Source organism: Mercenaria mercenaria, chromosome 13, assembly GCF_021730395.1.
Source record: "Mercenaria mercenaria strain notata chromosome 13, MADL_Memer_1, whole genome shotgun sequence".
NCBI classification, from domain to species: domain Eukaryota; kingdom Metazoa; phylum Mollusca; class Bivalvia; order Venerida; family Veneridae; genus Mercenaria; species Mercenaria mercenaria.
The window spans coordinates 66,376,136-66,399,741 of record NC_069373.1 but is presented as its reverse complement, the minus strand read 5'-3'; the positions used below and the strand labels follow the sequence as shown (position 1 = coordinate 66,399,741).

Here is a 23,606-nt window from a genome sequence, read left to right as displayed (position 1 = left end):
GACATGCAGAGTAGATGACCCCTATTTATTTTGAGGTCACTTGATCAAAGGTCAAGGTCACAGGAGCCTGAACAGTGACTTGAGAACCACTAGGCCAAGAGTGTTGAAATTTAGCGGGATGACTGGACATGCCAAGTAGATGATCCCTATTGCAGCCAACCATCAGTGTCTCTTTGACTTTCGCTCCTGACCCCTATTGACTTCTTGCCTATAGGACTTTGCATTGGGAGAGACATGCGCTTTTTTACAGAAGATTTTCTAGTTTCAAGTGTTTTCAATACGTAGAACTTGAACCAAGGGCCTCTGAAGACGGTAAATCTCAGATTCTGAATAGCATTTTGTAGCCATGCTACTTATTTAGCTTCCAGGATCCTACCAATTTGCACACAAAAAAAATCCAGCTGTGTTAGCATTTTGTAATTACACTCACTTATGTAGCTTGCAGGCTTCTCCCAGTTCAACTGCATTAGCATAGCTCTGTGTAAGGGCTGTATGCCTGAGCTTGTACACAATTTTTAGAAATTATGTTTATAATTGTTTTTGGTCCTTGATGTGCCGGAAAATGCTCCAACACACTTTTTAGACAAAAGATTTCTTTGGGGAGCATGCCCTGGATCAGCTACACCCCAGAACAGTGATAATTTTTATACTTGATACTTGCATAATTAATTTTGTCTCTGAATTTAAAAGAGAGGAAGAAAAAACATTTTAAGTCATGGGCATCATACTCTATCGGCCTCCTGTAAGGCCATAAATACTCAAAATTCAGATTTTTTACTTTTGAACATAGTTCTTTTGATAGTTAAGTTGTACTTCTATGGATTGAATAGTAAGTAACAAGAGCTAAGTGCCTTTCAATTAGAATGTAGAAAAAAAATCAGTTGCTTTAAGTCCAAGCAGTTTTCAGATAGGTGCATATTTAGAAACACAACAGTTTTTGCTTAGCTTTGAAATTACTGAGCTTTTGCTACCTGAAGTGTTGTATTGTTTTCAAAATACAAATCACATAAAACTGTTAAAAGAAATTTTATTTTGTTATTATAAGATCACATCCTACGTGTCACACTGTGGTGGATTGCCAGCACCTGAGGATTCAGCCACGCCATTGAGATACAAATTCAGGTATGTTGTCAGCACAAATGGAGAAACATATAAACACAGTTTTCACTGAGTTGACAATGTTGTTTACAAATAACAGTGTGCATTTCAAAATTGACATTCGGGTTATTAAGTTACATTATGTCATTTCAGTAAAGTATGACAGTGTTAAATAAATTGTCATCTCAGCACAAATAGTACATAAAATAAGAAACAAACACTTTTTATACCCCATCAAACATGTTTTGTGGGGGGTGGGGGACTATATAGGAGTCAGTTTTGTCGCGTCCCGTCACAAAATCTATTATCTCAGTTATTACTATATGGATTTGGTTCAAACTTAAAACAGATGTTCCACCTTATCACCTGCATCATGTGACACAAGGTGCATAACTCTGACACTAATTTTTCATGAATTATGCCCCCTTTTACTTAGAATTTAAGGTTAATTTTGATGCATTTTCACTTTTTCTCAGTTATTACTAAACGGATTTGATTCAAACTTAAAATAGATGTTCCACCTTATCACCCACATCATCTGACACAAGGTGCATAACTCTGACACCAATTTTCATGAATTATGCCCCCTTTTACTTAGAATTTAAGGTTAATTTTGATGCATTTTCACTATTAATCATTCTGATTGGGTAATCTTCTGATCTCTAATATTAGAGATTTTTAGCTCACCTGAGCACAAAGTGCTCAAAGATGAGCTTTTGTGATCATCCTGTGTCCGTCATGTCCGTTGTCCGTCTGTCAGTCATCCGTCGTCCGTCGTCAAATATTTGACTGTTAACACTCTAGAGGTCACAATTTTGGCCCAATCTTAATGAAACTTGGTCAGAATGTTACCCGCAATAAAATCTTGGACAAGTTCAATATTGGGTCATCTGGGGTCAAAAACTAGGTCACCAGGTCAAATTAAAGGAAAAGCTTGTTAACACTCTAGAGGTCACAGTTTTGGCCCAATCTTTATGAAACTTGGTCAGAATGTTACCCTCAATAAAATCTTGGACGAGTTCGATATTGGTTCATCTGGGGTCAAAAACCTGGTCACCAGGTCAAATCAAAGGAAAAGCTTGTTAACACTCTAGAGGTCACAATTTTGGCCCAATCTTAATTAAACTTGGTCAAAATGTTACTCTCGGTAAAATCTTGGATGAGTTTGATATTGGGTCATCTGGGGTCAAAAACTAGGTCACCAGGTCAAATCAAAGGAAAGGCTTGTTAACACTCTAGAGGTCACAATTTTTGCCCAATCTTACTGAAACTTGGTCAGAAAGTTACCCTCAATAAAATCTTGGACAAGTTTGATATTGAGTCATCTGTGGTCAAAAACTAGGTCACCAGGTCAAATCAAAGGAAAAGCTTGTTAACACTCTAAAGGTCACAACTTTGGCCCAATCTTACTGAAACTTGGTCAGAATATTACCCTCAATAAAATCTTGGACGAGTTTGGTATTGAGTCATCTGGGGTCAAAAACCTGGTCACCAGGTCAAATCAAAGGAAAAGCTAGTTAACACTCTAGAGGTCACAGTTTTGGCCAGACCTTAATGAAACTTGGTCAGAATGTTATACTCAATAAAATCTTGGACAAGTTCGATATTGGACTATCTGGGGTTAAAAACTAGGTCACCAGGTCAGATCAAAGGAAAAGCTTGTTAACACTGTAGAGGCCACATTTATGACTGTATCTTCATGCATCTTGGTCAGAATGTTAATCTTGATGGTCTCAAGGTCCAGTTTGAATCTGTGTCATGTAGGATCAAAAACTAGGTCACCAGGTTAAATTAAAGGAAAAGCTTGTTAACACTCTAGAGGCCACATTTATGACTGTATCTTCATGAAACTTGGTCAGAATGTAAATCTTAATGATCTTTAGGTCAAGTTTGAATCTGGGCCATTTTGGGTCAGAAACTAGGGCACCGGGTCAAATCAAAGGAAAAGCTAGTTAACACTTTAGAGATCATATTTATGACCATATCTTTATGAAACTTGATCAGAATGTTAATCTTGATGATGTTTAGGTCAATAGGTCAGGTGAGCGATACAGGGTTTTCATGGCCCTCTTGTTATATTTACCTCATCCCTCATCCTGGGCACATATACTAGTATTACTTATATGTGCTGCGGAAGCCCAGGATGAAGTACTCCAAAGATGAGTAAAAAAAAATTTTTTAGGTATTAAGATTTTTTACGTTTTATAGTATTCTAAGTATTTTTAAAATTTCTTATGGTTGCCATTCTTCTGTGACAAGACCGTATTGTTGGGGTATAAGTCACTCCTGTGACAGTTCTAGTTCAGCTGTAGTGATAGTATGATATTCAGGAATAACATGAGTGAGTGAATGTTACAACATGACACTTGTGTGAAATATGATGTAGTCAATGATGTTATGACATTCTGGTAATGAGTGTATGTCATCAAGATACAGAGTAATTAGTGTTACATTATACTTCCTATAGACACATGTAAATTGTGACTGACTCAATGTTACAAACTGACATTCAGGTACAAGCAGTGTATAACTAAGTCAATGTTACCTTATTTCTCCCACCTACAGCTGGTTCCCAAGAGGTGTATTGATGAATTGTTTGAATGGTGCCAAGTTTTTACAGAATGGCAAGGTAAGACGGAGTCCTGTTCTCAGTTGCTTTAGCAAGATATATAAAAAGCTTTAATTTTGAATTAGAATTTGCCTGTTTTCCCCTCCAATAAGATGTTGACAGGCTAATAGGGGTTCTTACGTGCCAGTTTAGCTGGAAGATAGACAAGTGAATTAAGTTAAAATAATCTTCTTTGTTATCTCTTTTCATGTAACACTGAGTTAATGTTTCAACATGTCATACAGATGAACCTGCCTTTGTGACCACCTTTATCAAGCGGCCACTTGCCTCAAGAAACCAGTCTGCTAACTGCCCAAATTAACTTTAGCCATGCCATGAGAAAACCAGCATAGTGGCTTTGCGACCAGCATGGATCCAGACCAGCCTGTGCATCTGCGCAGTCTGGTCAGGATCCATGCTGTTCGCTAACAGTATCTGTAATTCCTATAGGCTTTGAAAGCGAACAGCATGGATCCTGACCAGACTGCGCAGATGCGCAGGCTGGTCTGGATCCATGCTGGTCGCAAAGCCACTGTTGGTTTTCTCATGGCACGGCTCAATTATGTTTAACATGTCTTAAGCAGGCACCTGCCTTAAGCAGCCAAATTGTGCCACTCTCGTGGCTGGCTGCTTAATACAGGTTTGACTGTATTTGTGTTTAACATAAGATATTTTATATCTTTGATCAAGTGTCAAATCTTACACAACACCTGTCTGTAAAGTTTAAAAAGGGCCATAACTTGGCAAAACTTACGTTTGTAATTTATTTTATTACTATTTATTACAAATCAAAACTTTATTTGGCAGTGATAATAACTTGCTTGCAGAACATTGCCACCATATTTTCTAAGTCAAATAAGCACTAGAATTTGAATATGTTTGAACCACTTTTACCAAGAGTTCTCTAACTTGTGTGAGTATGTTTGGTGAGAAGGATGTCTTGTGTGAACTTTCAATTTTAAAACTTTAACTGAATTTTCAGAGTTGAAAAAGGGCCGTAATTTGTATTAAATTGAACCAAAAGTTATCTTACTTTGTAATTTCATTAGGTTTGATGACTAGGAAGCTTTTTCAATTCAAAACATTCAATGGTTACAGAGAAATGAACTTGCATGCAAACTTTGATCATAGTATGACGTGATGGTGCCTGAATCGATTGAGTAGCTCTCACAATTTTCTAATAATCGAGCTAAAAAGTCATGCACCACATTTGATACCTTTATAAGCAGCTGCCTGTGATGGTTATGCTCTCCTTTAATCATATATTCCTGCTTTATCTGTCAAATAATGTTTCTATGACAACAGGTTGTAGAGATAGCAGGAAATGGTGGTCTGTTGGATGCTGTAGAAGAGTTGACCTTCATGCCAGGGTTCAACATTGAGGGCTTCCCTAACAGGGACTCAACAAAGTACACTTCAGAGTATGGTATAGATAATGCTCATACTTGTATAAGGGGAACCATCAGATACAAGGTATCAGTTTACATGATTTTAGTTGTCAGATAATGTTTTAGTCAGGAAAAAGAGAAATAAAGTAAAACTTATTTAGCTTTTCTAGTTTTAAAACAGATCCCTTTCTTATTAAAGCATCGAAACAGGTAATATTAAAATTCCAGACAGAATTGTAGTCAAAACTGACCCATTGTCAAAGTTGATTGCAGCAATTAATGCACTGTGTTGGTACAGAAATCAGGTTGATACAGGGGTCTCTGTGACCGAATGGTTAAGGTCACTGACTTCGAATCACTTGCCCCTCACCGATGTGGGTTCGAGCCTCACTCGGGGCGTTGAATTCTTCATGAGAGGAAGTCATCCAGCTGGCTTGCGGAATGTCGGGGGTTTTACCCAGGTGCCCACTTGTGATGAAATAATGCACGGAGGGGCACCTGGGGTCTTCCTGCACCATCAAAGCTGGAAAGTAGCCATATGACCTATAATTGTTTTGGTGCTACGTTAAACCTAACAAACAGGTTGATACATTATTTAATTTCAAGAAAAATTGCAGAATCTGAACAATTGTACAATAATAACCATTGGTATTTCTTGTTTATCTTGAAGGGATTCTCAAATGTTGCAAAGGGATTGTTGAAGCTTGGACTACTCAGTGATGAACCACAAGCCATTCTACATCCAAATGGACCAGAAAAGACATGGGTATATAACTATCATTTGCTATTATATACCTTTATCTGTTTGTCTGTCTGACCGTTCATCTCATAATATTTATATTTGTGAAGTATTAGTATCGCGATGAAACACCCTTTCCCAGCTAGCCTGAACTACAGTAAAATCATTGGTATTTGTAAGGATTAATTTTTGTGGCTGTGTCATTGTACAAATTTAAATCTCAAAGAAGAAAGTCAATTCCCAATTATTTAATATTCAAAAGTTAAAATCTACAAATTCATATCTCCATGAAATAGCCTTTTTGTCAAAACCACCCAATTTTATGCCCGTGAAATTAACCTTTGACCTGTTGACGGCAAGTGATTCTGCCTTTGCTACCAGTGCAGTCTGATCATGATCTGCACTGTTCGCCATTCAGTCAGTATCTTTTTAGCTTGATTATTCATAGAATAGTAGAGCTATTGGACTCGCCCATGCGTCGGCGTCCACGTCCGCATCCGCGTCCGTGTCCCGATTTGGTTAAGTTTTTGTATGTAAGCTGGCATCTCAGCAACCACTTGTGGGAATGGATTGAAACTTCACACACTTATTCACTGTGATAAACTGACCTACACTGCACAGGTTCCATAACTCTTTTTTGCTTTTTTACAAAATTATGCCCCTTTTTCAACTTAGAAATTTTTGGTTAAGGTTTTGTATGTAAGCTGGTATCTCAGTACTCACTAATTGGAATGGATTGAAACTTCACACACTTGTTCACTGTCATGATCTGACATGCACAAAGCAAGTCCCATAACTTTTTTTTGCTTTTTTTCAAAATTATGCCCCTTTTTCGACTTAGAATTTTTTGGTTAAGGTTTTGTATGTAAGCTGGTATCTCAGTACTCACTAATTGGAATGGATTGAAACTTCACACACTTGTTCACTGTCATGATCTGACTTGCAGTGCAAAGGGTCAATAACTCAACTTCGCATTTTACAAAATTATGCCCCTTTTTCGACTTAGGAGTTTTTGGTTAAATTCCTATTATGTAAGCTGGTATCTTAGTACCCACTAATGGGAATGGATTGAAACTTCACACACTTGTCCACTGTCATGAGCTGATAAGCACTATTCAGGTTCCATAACCCTATTTTGCTTTTTTACTAAATTATGTCCCTTTTTCGACTCGTATTCATTCAATCGACAAGGCTGTTGAATAGTTGAGCGTTGCTGTCCTCCGACAGCTCTTGTTTTGTAAGCACCCCTTTTAACAGTTAATGGTGCAACTAGGAAGATGAACAAGTTCATTATAGAAATTCAGCAGGGTAAGGGTTAAATGATTCCATAGTAAATGGCTTACAAATGGTTGTTGGTTTGATGCCAGGCCAAATACTGCCACAGTTTGAAGTAAAGACTCTGCTTTAAAGTTATTGATTGTGCAATGGATTAATTAAAAACTTCTTTAATTTCTTTTAATCAAGTGACAGGCATTGTAGAATGTATATGAATTTGATACAGGGATTTAAAAACACTGTACTTCCATAACATAATTTGGTGAAATATTATCTGAAGGATTATGTGGTTAAGGTTTCTGACTGTGAATTACATGCCTGTCACTACTATGTGTTCAAACTTTAGTTCTTTAGTTTGGGTGTAGAATGATGTGAAGAAGCCATCCAGTTGACTTACTGCAAGGCTGTGGTTCTGCCTAGATGCCTGCATGGCCTGAAATAATGCCATGATGATAATAACCTTGGGTTTTCCACTATAATAATAATTGTCAAAAGCTGGAAAAGCCATATGATATAATTGCATCAGTATCTGGCTAATTCCCAAAAAAGAAAACATGGGACATTCATTTTTTTTTTTCAGAGAGAGTATTTCTGCCAGAAGTATGGCAAACAATCAGACATGTTGGTAGATTCTCTGAAAGATCTGCTGTATGAGGATATGGGACAAGACAGTGAAAGACTGGAGGCCATTGTCAGGTGAGTTGACAGCCAGCATTCTCAAAACTCAAGCAAGAAGTTAAATAATGGATTATTTCAAGGTTTAGTTAATATCTGGCATTTCATTAACAATACCGCAAGTAATTTATATACACCAAGGCATATAAAGATTGAATTGTCCATCTGTTTGTCCATCAATACAAACCAGATTTTATCATTTCACCTACAGCCCATATTAATTACCCGATTTAGTTCATACTTGCACTCAACAATCTTGTGGCAAGACCTTTTTATAAATGACCTTGACCTTCATATGACCTTCAGCTTTAAACTTAAAACTGTTATAAAAATATTGTTGGTCCTACAGCCCACATAAATGACACAATGTAGTTCAGATTCACACTCATCGAACCTTGTGGCAAGACCTACACACTGACTTATATATAGATGATCTTGACCTTCATATGATTCTCACCTTCAAACTTACAACCTGAGAAAAAAGCATCTTTAAGTTTGGTCATTTACCTGGGGGCATGATTTTGTGTTTCGTAAATGCAGCTCTGTTATTTAGATATACACAATGTATTTTTTATGCTTTTTATTTTTACTCTAGAATGGGATTGCTGGACGATGATCTAATAGACAAGAGGGGCTCACCAATTGACACGCTGTCAAACTATCTCTCTAAAAGACTTTCCTTTGGTAAGACAACAGCCTGTTTTCACACAGTCTTAGTCAGTTACTTAGATGAGAAATAATGATTTACAAAATTTGTCTGTTATGATGAAATTTTACAGACATGTTTGCAATTAAAATACATGTATTGACATTTCTGCAAAATTCAGTGGTGTTTAGAACTCTTTTTCAGTGAAGTTTTTGTCAATTTCAGACTTAGAATTTCATGAATTGTATCTCTGATTTGTTGAATATTTATTCCTGAAAAAGTTGGAATTTCTGTAGTAAATAGTTATTAGAAAAATGTTTTTTCATTTGTTTTTGTTTGGTTAAATGTCAATTTTAGCTCAACTATTTGAAAAATAGATAGAGCTAATTTGGACTCGCTCGTGGGATGGCATCTGCGTCCAAATTTGGTTAAGTTTTGTATCAAGCAAGTATCTCAATAACCACTTATTTTTATTTTATTTTTTTTTACAAAATTGTGCCTCATTTACCTAGCAGTTTTTGGTAAAGTTTGTGTATGCAAGCTGGAATCTCAGTACCCACTAAAGGGAATGGATTGAAACTTCACACACTTATTCACTGTGATGATCTGACATGCATTGCATAGGTTCCATAACTTTACTTTGCAATTTTACAAAATTATGCCCCTTTTTCGACTTTGATATTAATTTGATTGATGAGGCTGTTGAATAGCCCAGCATTGCTTTCCTCTGACAGCTCTTGTTCAATAACATTTAAGTTATATATGGATGTCAGTTAACCTGAGCAGTGTTCATGGATTAGTAAGCAGTATTAACTTGTTGTCTGCAAGTAACTTACAACTTCCTCACATAAATGAGACATCTTGGACGAATTGCCTTCAGTTTATCATCACAGGGATAATATTCTTAGAAGCAGGGAGTTTATCAAAGTGTTAACTTAATATGGACCAATTAAATTTTGTAAATTAATGAATATAGTTGAGACTCGGGTACCTTGAGTTCCAAGGGATCAAGTGTTTTTCTTCGAGATGAAAGAAATTCAACTTAAAATGATATTATTTGCACGTGTCTGCAGGATGGGACTTGAAAATGTCTTTGAGATAGCCTGACTTTTGAGATAAGCAAGTTCGAGGTACAGAGTTTCAATTGTATATTTACACAGCTTGCTCAAGCACGGATGGCTCAGGCTCCTGGGTTCTCTTGAGCAGTTCATGTTGTCCACCGCCATTTTCCTTTTTTTTTCATTTTTGGTCTCTCTAAATCCTTTATAACTTGATTGGTGTTTTTCTGTGTTGGAATCATTTTCTAACACTACTGTTCTATGGCAGGTACTGGAGAGAGAGACATGATTCTCATGCATCATGATATTGGTGTACAGTGGCTGGATGGTTCTAGCGAGAGAAGGCATGTCAGTCTGGTAGTTTATGGAGAAGAGAACGGATACTCTGCTATGGCTAAAACAGTGGGCCTTCCAACTGGTATTGCAACAAAAATGGTCCTTGAAGGTATGAAACTAAACTGTTTAACATTCCAGTGTGTGCTTTGAATTTGGCTGCAGTAAAGTGAAAATTATTCATTATTCTTAAAATTCTAGGCTGTTTTAAATTTATAAGGTACTCTGTCTGCAAACATTAGCAATAATGAAACCATGGTAAATGTCATGAGATCTTTAGAAATGATAGATGATACCTTTAAAGACTTTCAGTAAAAGATTAAAAAAAAACTGTGTGTGAAGTATGCCTATGAAACATCATTTTACAGATAGTCCATTTTTTTACAATTACACTGCACTTGTCATTTTTATGCAGATTTGCTCTTCTTTAACTAAAATCACATCATGAAATACACAATTGTGTCAATTTCATTCCAGGTGAAATACAAAGAAAAGGCATGGTCATTCCTCTTAACATGGATATATACAATCCTATCTTGAATCGTCTTAAAGTGGAGGGGATCAGAGCAAGAGAAGTTATTGAACAGTATTGAGGAGAGAGGGGGCAGCTTTTAATGTCCCACCATTATACTGCATGTTGGGGAACATCTCAAACTTGTCATAGACCTTGACCTTATGTCCTAGATTATGACTTGACAGATTTTATCATAGAGCTTGTACAAGGACATGTTGTGATTGTGGTGGACTAGTCTAGAATATAATATGTGTGTTATTTGTTTATGAATATTCTGTTAATAATCCAATTATCGCCCAAGCTTTTATTAGAGTCAGGGTCAGACATTTAGGATGAGTGGTCGTAAGAGACAGTCTTTTACAGGTCTCTCACAAAACTGTATGGGTAGAAAGATTGAGATGAAAGCTGGTGTAACTTGGCAACAGCACTCATCTTAAATGTGTGTATATGTGTCTGTGATATGAGAAGCAAGAAATACTGTCTTGCTATCAAATATATGAAGTAAAGAATGGAGAAAACAAAGTCTGTTGGTATGTTAAGAAATAAGAAAAAAAGTCTTCTTAATGTAAGCTAGGTTTTACTTCAGCTCATGAGGGGAGCATTTAAAACATCTTATTGACGTCCATTTTTCATGTTTAAAAAATTTTGATTTATGCTAATTAGAGCATGGGCAGTAATTAGAGCATGGGCAGTAATTAGAATATTAACAATACTCAGCTGTGGTAGTTCCATGTCTTTCAGTAAAAGCTTAAGGAGGAATACAGTGTGTATAAATTTATAATTTCATGGTATGAATGTGATCAAGAAGTATCACTTCATAATTGATTGTATTACCTTCATATGTGATTGATTACTCCACCTCTATTTTACACTTCCAGTTTGTTAATTATAAACCAGGGTACTTATATAATGTATTCTCAAAAGGATTTTTCAATTTTTCAATAATATATTAAATATATATATATCTGTTTGTTATGATTTTAGAGACACTTTAAGAAAGATGGATTTGTTTAATTAGGTTGCGGACAGGTAACGACATTTAAACAAATTACATATTCTCTGCATGCTATAATTTATCGGCATTCTCTAACTTTTATGGAAATCCATTTGAGCTACATTTACGTTGGAAGAATGCCTAACAAGAATATGTAACCATACTAAAATTGCCAGAAGTCATTCTAAATATCAAATTGACAGTATAATTTCCATTTTTTAAAAAGAAGGATTTAGCATTGATAACAATAAAGATTCTGAAGCATGCTTGTAGTAGCAGCATACAAGGTTTGACGATCCAAAGTTGGTGACTTGGTGTACTAAGAATAATATGCTGTTTTATTACATGTTTTTCAGTGATTTATTGAAATGTTACAGTGAAATATATCTGGTATTTTGTAATATTTTGTTCACTGGTAAGAAACTATAAAATGGGAAAATTTAGTCAAAACATGAATATAAAAGAAACTTGGTTTGTTTTACATGTAATATCAATAGATCTTTCACTCATGAACACCATGTCTTACATTTTCCCTATGCCACTCGTAAAAAAATATTGCATCTAGTGTTCACTGTTGACAGATATATCATTTTAATATGACTAGCAATGCTTAAATCGTTACAACGATATTATGTCGACGTCAGGTCATGGTGATATTTGGCTTCATGTGCTCCATGCATTGACAAATAGCGCTTTCAAATTTGATCAAATATTTTACTTAAAACATAAATATGAAATATTTGTTAATTGATATATTTTGTTAGTGTTTGATTTTTAAAAAATCACATAATGTTTAAATCAGCTAAAATGATCTTTCTTAGCCTGTGATAGTTAAAACTAAGTAACAATTAGCATACAATTTGTTGCAAGTTAGAATTGTTTATTTTCCATTCTATGCATGGAAAGCTGTTGGTTTTTTTTTTTTTTGAAACTTTTTGTCTGTGTTAAAAATATAAGTTTTATCATAACATGACATTGTTTTCAAAGGGAGATAACTCTGATTAACCACCTTTAAGTTAAAAATTTATGACTGTTTAATGCTCGCTATTTAAAATTCTATTGTCTTCAAAGATTTTTTTTTGAAGACTTTTTATTCTCTTATATATACACCAAAGAATCTCAAGTTACTTTTCTTTGAGTTGGCTTTATATACCATACTGTACTGTGAAATCATTAATATTTGTAGAGCACTGATTTTTATGGATTAAGTGGTGTTGCTTCAGTCCATGAAATAAAAAAAATAAACGACCACACCTTTTGTTATCAGTTTAAATTGAGAATCTCATGTCATTTTGTATCTTCAACAACCGCAAAGTGGGCATGTTTTTGTAGGTGTCAACAAACTTCATTGGTCAAAAATTGTGCTGAAGTCACATGACTTAGCAATCATGTGCTTCACAAAAATTTGGTATCTTCGGCGATTCTTGCCTAATAATTGGTTTTGGAAGAATAATGGCCACTGAAAGGGGTCAAATATGATGGTCGGGAGGCAGTTCCAGTGGCCGCTGACCGCAGATGGGAGGTAACTGCTGAATATAGTGATGAAATAGAGGGAAATCCGTCGGGGGGGGTGGGGGCGTCATAAAATGACCGCTGAACGGAGGTGACCGCTGATCGAAGGTGAACGTTAGTACAGGTTAGAGTGTAATATATAATATGATCTTCAAATAATCCAAGTCCACGAATTTGAATCCTGATGGAATGATTGTTTAGGCCAAAACCACTCAATTTCATGCCCACAAAATTAATTGATTTCCCAGTAGTCGTGATTTTCCCATTGTGATAAGACTTACGTGACAGTATTTGGTTGTTTATATATTTACAGTTTATATTGGTTCAAGTGTGTGGTTGTTGTTAACTTTGAACTGAAAGTATGATTTCACAGATTTTAAGAAATCTTTTGTAAGAGCTCCAACAAGAGATTTACTTGAAAATTATAGCCTTGTCGATGATACTAAACCTGTACAAAGAAATCCAGGTACAGGGTATACATATATATTGAATCTTTTGATCAAGTCCTTATGATTTTTAGCTCGACTATTCAAAGAATAGGGGAGCTATCCTACTCGCCCCGGCGTCGACGTGAGCGTCACACAAAATGTTAAATCGGTGTGAAAATAAGAGAAAAATGTTGGTAAGCTTAGGTATTATTCTGAATACTATGAAAACTCCTCGTCTAGTCCCTCTGTCGTTCCTAAAGACGTTATAATTAGTGGGAAATATTTCAGAATGCAAGTTTGTGTACCACCCCAAATATTTTCAAAGTCCATTGAGATATTGCTTTCATATTTTGCATACTTGTTTACCATCATGACCCCAGTCTGTAAAAAGGAGGAGGCAACTCTATCAAGCATATTGACTGAATTATGGCCCCTTTTCGACTTAGAATATGCTTATTTTAATGTTACAAGTTTTACTTTTTTGAGAATAGTCGAGCGCACTGTCCACTGACAGCTCTTGTTCTATGTGTCTATTACCTAATTTTGGGATTTCTGTAGTTCATAATGCTTCACAAAGGTATACAGTTAAAATTATCTTGGGGCAGCCACAAAACCGGACTGGTAGTCAGCATACTAGTATGCTTCAATTTGATAGGAAGTCTTCAAATCAGGAGGTCTCAGTTCACAAGTGGCCTGTGTTCATGGTTGGTATATGTTCACAGGCAATCTGTATTTATGGGAAGTCTGTGTTCACAGGTGGTCTCTGTTCACAGGCTGTCTGTACTCAAAGGAAGTCTGTGTTCACTGGTGGTCTCTGTTCACAGTTGATCTGTGTTCACAGGTGGTCTCTGTTCAAAGGTAATCTGTATTCAAAGGTAATCTGTATTCAAAGGTGGTCTCTGTTCATTGGTGTTCTTTGTTCACAGGCAGTCTGTATTCAAGGGCAGTCTGTTCACAGGTGGTCTCTGTTCATGGGGGTGGGGGGTCTCGTTCACAGGTAGTACATGATCGTAAGCAGTCTTAAGCTCATGTTTAATTGTAACTTTTTCCTCATCAATCTGACGTATGGTGAAAATCAAAAAGCATGTGAATATGAGTGAAATTACACACATGTATAAACCTTTTTAGCTCACCTGAGCCAAAGGCTCATGGTGAGCTTCTGTGACCGTTCAATGTCCATCGTCAGTCGTGTCCATCAACATTTTCTGAAAAAATCTTCTTCTTGAAAACCACTGGGCAGAATTACACCAAACTTCACAGGAATGATCCTTGGGTGGTCCCCTTTCAAAATTGTTCAAAGAATTTAATTCTATGCAGAACTCTGGTTGCCATGGCAACGGAAAGGAGAAACTTTAAAAATCTTGTCTAGAACCACATGGCATATAACCTTGATATTTGGCGTGTGACATCATCTAATAGTCTTCTACCAAAATTGTTCAAATTATGCCCCTGGGATAAAAAGAGGCCCCTCCCCGGGGGTCCCAAGTTTTACATAGACTTATATAGGAAAAAACTTTAAAAATCTTCTTGTCTAAAACCACAAGACCTAGGCCTTTGATATTTGGTATGTAGAATTGCCTTGTGGTCCTCTTTCAAAATTGTTCAAATTATTACCCTGGGGTGAAAAGAGGCCCCGCCCCGGGGGGTCTCAAGTTTTACACAGACTTATATAGGAAAAAATTTAAAAATCTTGTCTGAAACTGCAAAACCTAGGCCTTTGATATTTTGTATGTAGCATTGCCTTGTGGTCCTCTATGAAGATTGTTCAAATTTTGCCCCTGGGGTCCCAAGTTTTACAGACTTATATAGGAAAAAATAAAAATCTTCTTGTCTGAAAGTTCAAGGCCTAGGCCTTTGATATTTTGTATGTAGCATTGCCTATTGGACCTGTAACAAGATTGTTCAAATTACGCCCCTAGGGTGAAAAGAGGCCCCGCCCTGGAGGTCACTTGTTATATGAGTTATATTGGAAAAAATACTTCAAAAATTATCAGATCATATTTCCAAGACTGTTTAATTATATTTACCTGATGTACCTAAGTAATTATGGGTCATCTTACTGTGACCTTGACCTACTGACCTACTTTCTTGTTTTTTAAGATACAGCCTTGAAATTTGGATGTCATGTACAGTTTTGCATACCGATCTTAAAAACTGACTTTCAGTGACCATGAATGTGACATAATGACCTACTTTCTTTATATTTTAGCATCAGTTTGCCATTTGAAACATGTGGCTCATATTACTCAGGTGAGCGATTCAGGGTCATCATGACCCTCTTGTTTGTTTTGATCATTTTATTGTTGAAATATACATTTTGTATATTTATGTTTACACCATGGCAACATATCTGTATTTTTTCATATTGCTGTTTGTTTAACTAGCAATTAACTAACAGTATTTTTCTTACATTTTACTTAACATTTCATGATAAATATGTATCTTGTTTGCAGTGAATTTGCTTTTTCACGTGTGACATCTTTGCAAGATGTATGTAATCTACTGTAGATTTGATATCCTTTGCAAATGATTTATTTTTGCTTACATTCACTTCCAGCACTATCATTCTGATATCCATGGCAACAGAAAACAAATGGCAGATTAGTTTCATTTCAAATTATACATTCAGTTTTCTCTTTATATTCAGTGTTAAAAAGAAAGGTCATTTTTCAGCCAGAGAATTGGTACTGTAATGAATTATTTTTGAAATGCCACTGACAAAACTTATAGTTGTTTCATCTGGAACTGTATATTTAAAATGACCTTTGATCAACCTTTGTTTGAAAATCTTTTTTACTTTTAGTCTAATATGATCCAGTTCCATTCATTATAAAAAGAACTAGAGATGCTTTTGAGAAAAGCACGTCTCCCACAACTGCCCCTATGAAAAATGTCTAGTTTCTCTGTATGGTCTAGATGAGTGGATCCAATTAGATGGTCTGGATGAGTGGATCCTATCAGTAATTCAAGGGCCATAATTCAAAAGTGCCTGGGCGGATTTGGCTAGTTATTGAACTTGGCCGAGGTCTTATGGTCAAACACATTTTGTTCAAGTTTGGTGAAGATCGGATGAGAAATGTTCAACTTAAAAAGTGCGGACAAGCTTTGTGACAGACACACAGACTGGAGTAAATCAATACGTCTCCCACACCACTGTGTGGTGGGAGACATAATAATCTCTGTGCCTCATTGACTGTCTAGAAATCATCACATGCAGTGAAATGCAAATAAATGATTCTGTGTAATGGGTTTTTACTATCAAAGTGTACAGCAGGAGGACGGCAGATTATGTAGAATCTACAGTGACTTTGGAGAGAATCAGTACTTTCTGTTTTCACAGTATTCTTACTCCGGTAGATTTGTAATAATAATTGAAAATGTATGTCTGTTTTGAAAGTTTATCTTGTTGCTTTAAAACTTGCTATTATGTACTTCTATCCTCTATCAAACTTTTGTCAATAATGCGTTTAATACATCATTCAATATTGAATATAGATGAAAAACTGTCTTAACAAAAGCCTTTTAAGATTATCTTCTGCTGAATCTCCTGTATTGTACATTGTAATGCAGCCTTTTATTACTCACGACATGTGATCTCTGGTGATGCAACAAATATCAGTAGGAATTTATATGTCAAATACTTTGAGGTAATCGAGATTATTTTATTCAAATGTTTCTAATTTACATTGATCATATAAGAAAATTCTCAATAAACCTGTTTTTCCCCCAATGGCCTTGTAACAGATCCTTTTTCTGTTGTATTATGCCGCCTAAGTTTTGTGATATATTCACGAGTTTGTGATACATGCAAAGGTGCTGATAACTGTCCTAATTAAATCTGTGTAGTTACAAAAAGTTGCCAATATTTTCCTAATCAAATCCATGTTACAACTAAAGAATCATTTGGTTTTTGGTCTTGTTTCTCAGCATTTGTTTTTCACAAAACATGCACTTGCCATTGTAACACGAGCAAATTGCATTTCGTTTTTAGTTACATGATATATACAAGAATTTCACTTGAACTTATAGCGGGATCTTTGTGATCTTAAGTCCAACTGAACAGTAGTGCTAGCCATGCTAAAATGCATGGTTCAGACTATAGTTACAGATAGAGAGGTACCAGTAATATGTACAGCAGATTTGATTTTGTTTTTGCCTCGATGAATTACATCACAGACAATACTGTACTGTAACAAACCTTTCTTTGTTGTACTTCGAAAATTTGAAACTCGTTAAATTTTAATTATTAATCAAAGAGGCATAGAGCCAAATCATTTTTAGCTCACATGTCACAAAGTGACAAGGTGAGCTTTTGTGATCGCACAGCATCCTTTGTGCGTGCGTGCGTGCATGCATCCATAAACTTTTGCTTGTGACCACTCTAGAGGTCACATTTTTCAAGGGATCTTTATGAAAGTTGGTCAAAATGTTCATCTTGATGATATCTAGGTCAGGTTCGAAACTGGGGCACGTGCGGTCCAAAACTAGGTCAGTAGGTCTAAAAATAGAAAAAACTTGTGACCTCTCTATAGGCCATACTTCTCAATGGATCTTCATGAAAATTGGTCAAAATGTTCACTTTGATGATATCTAGGTCAAGTTCGAAACTGGGTCACGTGCCTTCAAAAACTAGATCAGTAGGTCAGATAATAAAAAAACCTTGTGACCTCTCTAGAGGCCATATTTTTCATGGGATCTGTATGAAAGTTGGTCTGAATGTTCATCTTGATGATATCTAGGTCAAGTTCAAAACTGGGTCAACTGCGGTCAAAAACTAGGTCAGTAGGTCTAAAAAAAGAAAAACCTTGTGACCTCTCTAGAGGCCATACTTTTGAATGGATCTTCATGGAAATTGGTCAGAATGTTCACCTTGATGATATCTAGGTCAAGTTCGAAACTGGGTCACATGCCTTCAAAACTAGGTCAGTAGGTCAAATAATAAAAAGACCTTGTGACCTCTCTAGAGGCCATATTTTTCAGGGATCTGTATGAAAGTTGGTCTGAGTATTCATTTTGATGATATCTAGGTCAAGTTCGAAACTGGGTCAACTGCGTTAAAAAACTAGGTCAGTAGGTCTAAATATTGAAAAACCTTTTGACCTATCTAGAGGCCATATTTTTCAATGGATCTTCATGAAAATTGATCTGAATGTTCACCTTGATGATATCTAGGTAAGATTAGAAACTGGGTCATGTGCGGTCAAAAACTAGGTCAGTAGGTATAAAAATAGAAAAACCTTGTGACCTCTCTAGATATCATATTTTTCATGAGATCTTCATGAACATTGGTGAGAATGTTCACCTTGATGATATCTGGGTCACGTGCCTTCAAAAACTAGGTCATTAGGTCAAATAATAGAAAAACCTTGTGACCTCTAGAGGCCATATTTTTCAGTGGATCTTCACGAAAATTAGTCAGAATTTTTATCTTGATGATATCTAGGTCAAGTTCAAAACTGGGTCACATGAGCTCAAGAACTAGGTCACTATGTCAAATAATAGAAAAAAAGACGTCATACTCAGTTCAAAACTGGGTCATGTGGGGACAGGTGAGCGATTCAGGACCATCATGGTCCTCTTGTTTATTTTATTTAGACAGATTATATTCTGGAGAAAAAACAAGTGAAGTAAGAATATACATGTTTATTTCATTATGTTGTTATCACTGTTAACATATCACACAGTAAATTTCTTGAACAAACTTTACACTTTTGCTTGTCAATCATAAATAAATATTACATGGAATGTATTGCATGGTTGTTGTTTATTTTAAGCTTTGCCATGTATTTTTATGTATTTTTGGAAGGAACAGGCCAACCATGAAAGATGGAAATTTGAAAATGCTTTGAAAACTTTACCTCATTCCATAATTGATACAACTGAAGTCAATATGTAGTTTTGCTGACCAATACGCCGACTCGAAAGTTTTTTTTAAGCAATTTTCATTGCAAAATTTACCATTACACCGACATGTTACTTTATTAGCAATTTTCAAAGCAAAACTAATGTAATATAATACAAGAAATTTGACCAATCAGATGCATTTCAGCAGGGTATATAACACACAAGATTTATACTAAAGGTATGGTAACTGGGCTTAATACCATGTTTGGGCAGTATTTCTTTTATGCAACAGTTGTCAGTTAACCTAGCATTTTTGGTTTTTGTACATGTATTGAAATAATTGACAACATCCACACAAGAATCGGAGAGAGAGAGAGGACACTGTGTCTTCCTAATTGTCTAGGCACAGCTTGCTAATTGGTCAAACTTGCAAGCTCTTCATTCATAGTCTTCCTTTCTGAATACTGAGCTAATGGAGCAATACTTGTGTAGAATCATTAAACCAAAATAAAAATAAAAATAATTACTTCAACTCATGATTCAAAGAGAAGAACATAGCCAAAGATAAAAAAATATGCACACCTTTCATACATTCTGGTTTCAATTGAAGTGTACATTCCCGAAGAATGGCTGGAATCTAAACAAATTACTGGTAACAAACACGGGTAATAAACATTCTTTTGGACAAATTTCAATCACTGTTAAAATCAATTTAAGGAGGTAGGTTACCTTGTTACCAGGATAAATTCAAATTAGTTGAACTGCAGCAATTTTTTGTATTTCATGTAATTTAATGTTTTAACTGCTACAATCTCAATTTCGTTTATCTCTGTCCCTTCAAGTACAATTTTTATCAAGGTTTGAAGTACATGACCCTCCAAAGGTATTTTATATTGAAGATGGAAAATACGGATATTTAACACTTTTAGTGTATTTTGGTTTCATTGTTATCCGTAGAAGTCTGCATAATTGATAATTTTACTAGTATGCGCGTTGGCTTTCTAATATAAACTTAAAATGTATATGTCGCAGGGCTCGTGTTTCCATGGTAACGCATTTTCTCTCATTTTTAAACAATTATGTATGAAAATGGGTTTTTCAACGGCTTCAGTGCCATTCTGTTAATGACCAACATGGACTATTTGGGTATTATTATTAACAAAATACCAAGCACTTTTCATGGTACCCTATTTTTCTTAAAGTTTAAAGTAACCATGGCAACAGAGATGTTTAAAATAGCTTATATCTTTCTTTTTATCGTAATTTCTTATAAAAAATATTAAATAAAATTATCTTTCTTGCTAATGTAGCTTTAAAACATCTTATTTCTAACGTAAGTAATATTTTTGTGTTATCTGCACATATTTAAACAAATTTCACAGCTTAAAATACTTACAGCAGTACCCCTCGTCTGACATTTTTTATAAAAAAAAATCATTCTGCACGCTGCTATTATTCTCATTGATATTGTTGAAATGCAAAAATTTATTATATTAGTAACAAATTATCAACGGAAACTGAAAAATATGTATTACAAATCAAACTGCCCAATTTTTATTTGAATACGGCCGTAATAAGTAACCTTTCACCCAACAACATTCCCAATAACATTAGTTACCATCATCCATTTTCTTACATTCCACATAACATTTCAATATAACTACATAAAAGAAGCAAAATATTGATCATTATTCAGAGCGAAAGACTCGTAAAAATATTTCAGCAAATAATGGCCGTTTAAAAATATTTCAAATAAAGAAAATGCACAGAATTACGTACTTTCAAAATAAAAGCTATAAATTTTTGCGCGGTAACGGACACGTAATGTCATGACGTCATTTTAAGACAAGACAGTTCTGAACCGTTTCTGGGGCAATTTATTCATTATTTCTGCCTTATTAAACTATTAAGCATCAGATCGGAGACAGGTTCATGATATTTTTTCAGAAGAATGGATATACAAACACATTTAGTTTTGTGATAAACGTCATCGTAAATCATCACGTTAGCTTCTGTTGGGCATGCGCACATTCAAATAATAAGGTTACCTACCTCCTTAAATAATATTAGCAATAAACATGAACAGCTAAAGCTCATTTTCATGCTTCATGCAAAAATTCATTCTGTAAAATATAATAAAGCAAATTAGAGAATAAATTTTAGAGTACAAAGTATATCCTCAGAATGTAGTTCAACAATATCCAATGAGTTTTAAGTAACAAATTCAGTGTAGGTTTATTCCAACTTTTAAAAATTTTTTGCAAGTCTTTGTAAACAGAACATTAAGAATGATGCAACAACATTACTTAATAATCAAAAACAGACTGGATATAAACTGAAAACTGGGTGCACAGATATGATGAGCTTATGTCTACATAAAATTAATTAACACTGAATTCTAATAGTTTTTTGAACAACAGTAAAACGGTATACATGTATTTCCACAAACTTCCACTGAAGTAGTTATAATCATTCTAGCATAGTCTTTTTCAAGAAGCGTTTGAACAGTATGAACAAGGAGATTAGGTGCTGTTAACATGTTTTAAATATGCACATTCCATGGCAAAATATTATATATTGGCCCTGTAGTGCATAATCAAAACAAGTCTTAAAGGAAATGCAAGCTTTGAGATTAATATTCATTTTGGTGGTTTCATACATGATGCTAGAATAACATTCATGCACGTTTGTTCTCTGTTACAATATCTGCAGAATCTCAGGGGGCTAAACAGGTGCACTCTCTATAACTGGCTTGGCACTAATCAATCCCGTAGATGTGATTACACAAACATGCTTCATCCCTACATAAAAATTTAGACATATAAATATCAACCTCTCAATTTTAACACACTGCAGAAATATAAATGTCTATAAATCAATAACGAAAATTTCATAATCTAACAAGTGCACACTTTCATATTAGATGAAGGCAATGCTGTCTACATATTGCATTCATCATTGACAATCCCACTCATCACTAATCATCCCATTCTTCATCATCATCATCAATGTCATCACTGCTGTCATCCTCATCTTCTGTAAACAAAAATTAATCACTTTTTAACTGTTTTAAACCATTTTTAGATTATCGTTTTAAACATTAAAATTAGAAATGTATTTACTGGTCACCATATAAAGTATGGTGTCAACTGAAAATAAAGGGCTAAACTTCAAGCACTATCAAAAACAAGCAAATTCGATGAATTGGTATCCCCCGCTGAAAGGGTTTGTGGTGAGGAATGGCAAAAATATATATCCGGCAAAAAGTGAAAGGATGTTAATAAGAAGCAAATAATTTCATTAGTCAAAATCAATTTAACAGAAAACAAATGTTTAATTAAAGAGTATATAATAAATGTATGATACTTTGATCCTGATTAAAGAATTTATTTTGAATGGGATATGCTTACTGTAATAAGCTTAGCTTTTAAAATTAAATGCAGTTAATTGAAATATGAGCTTGAAGTTTAACTGGAACGAAATATTGTCTTCGAGTGGTTTGGCACCCGGTGTTGCTGTTTAACATGTACATTTGAACTTAAAAGGACAGTTGTCCTTAAGAGAACACAGGTAAGAAATCTTGAACATGGCTGAGGGCAAGGTTTGTGCAGTCACAACTTAACATGTTGAAGGTTTGAACATTTAAAAAAAAAAAAAAGGAATGGAAATATATATATGTATATATACATATATGTATATATTTATTTTTTTAGGGGGTGGGGGTGCAGGGGAACGGGAGAGGAAACAAAATTTCACATGTTGATTATAAATATTGATTGAAAATTAAACATGAAAAAAAAAAAAAAGGGTAAAAGGGTGAAGTTGGTGGAGAGGGGGGGGGGGGGGGGGGGGGGAAAGAGGATGCATGATCAGTGGTGGGCATGACTGGGTGGAGAAGTGAGGTGGGGGAATGGTACAACTTGGAAGGTTTGAAAAAAATCTAAAATAAGAAATGAAAAAAAAAATTTTTTGGGGGGGGGGGAGGGGGAGGGGGTGTGACCAAGGCAAGTGGGTGACCAGGTGTGGGTGCGCAACTTCACATGTTTATAATAAATGTTCATATAAAAGAATGAAAGAAATTTAATGAAATTCTGCCAAATGGTAAGTTTGTTATGTACAAATAAATTATGTGGATTTTTAGACAATTAAAGGGCAATAACTCTGAAGTTACAAAAGACATCCGTACAAAACTGTCTGTGCACAACCACATTATAGTGCTCTAAATTCTGTTAAAGTTTCATAGTTCTAGGTCAAATATATCAAAAGTTACGATGCAGAAATTGCCATATCTATAGTACCCTATATAGTTAACACTAGAAATTTCTAAGGGCCATAACTCTGGTGTTACTTGGGCAATCTGTCTGAAACTTGATGGGCCCCATAACCTCATAGTTGGGGTGGTGGGGGGGGGGGGGGGGTCAGGGGGAGGTGTGTGATCAAGGTAAGGGGGGTGACCAGGTGTGGGTACACAACTTCACATGTTTACAATAAATG

At 35.3% G+C, this 23,606-nt stretch overlaps 2 protein-coding genes across 3 annotated transcripts in view; one reads left to right on the top strand and one right to left on the bottom strand.

Annotated features, from left to right (window-relative positions):
* LOC123529809 (alpha-aminoadipic semialdehyde synthase, mitochondrial-like) overlaps positions 1-19,017 on the top strand; it is a 63,266-nt gene extending 44,249 nt beyond the window's left edge. For both annotated transcript variants that reach the window (XM_053522114.1, XM_053522112.1), the window contains 8 exons: positions 1,046-1,122; positions 3,664-3,727; positions 5,012-5,179; positions 5,765-5,860; positions 7,689-7,804; positions 8,379-8,467; positions 9,756-9,932; positions 10,298-19,017. In XM_053522114.1, coding sequence (XP_053378089.1) covers positions 1,046-1,122; positions 3,664-3,727; positions 5,012-5,179; positions 5,765-5,860; positions 7,689-7,804; positions 8,379-8,467; positions 9,756-9,932; positions 10,298-10,413 — 903 coding nt within the window. In that variant the 3' untranslated portion in view covers positions 10,414-19,017. The remainder of the gene's footprint in view (positions 1-1,045; positions 1,123-3,663; positions 3,728-5,011; positions 5,180-5,764; positions 5,861-7,688; positions 7,805-8,378; positions 8,468-9,755; positions 9,933-10,297) is intronic.
* Positions 18,897-23,606, bottom strand: part of LOC123528823 (actin nucleation-promoting factor WASL-like) — a 34,668-nt gene continuing 29,958 nt past the window's right edge. Inside the window, exon 10 of the mRNA XM_045308848.2 lies at positions 18,897-22,148. Coding sequence (XP_045164783.1) covers positions 22,090-22,148 — 59 coding nt within the window. The 3' untranslated portion in view covers positions 18,897-22,089. The remainder of the gene's footprint in view (positions 22,149-23,606) is intronic.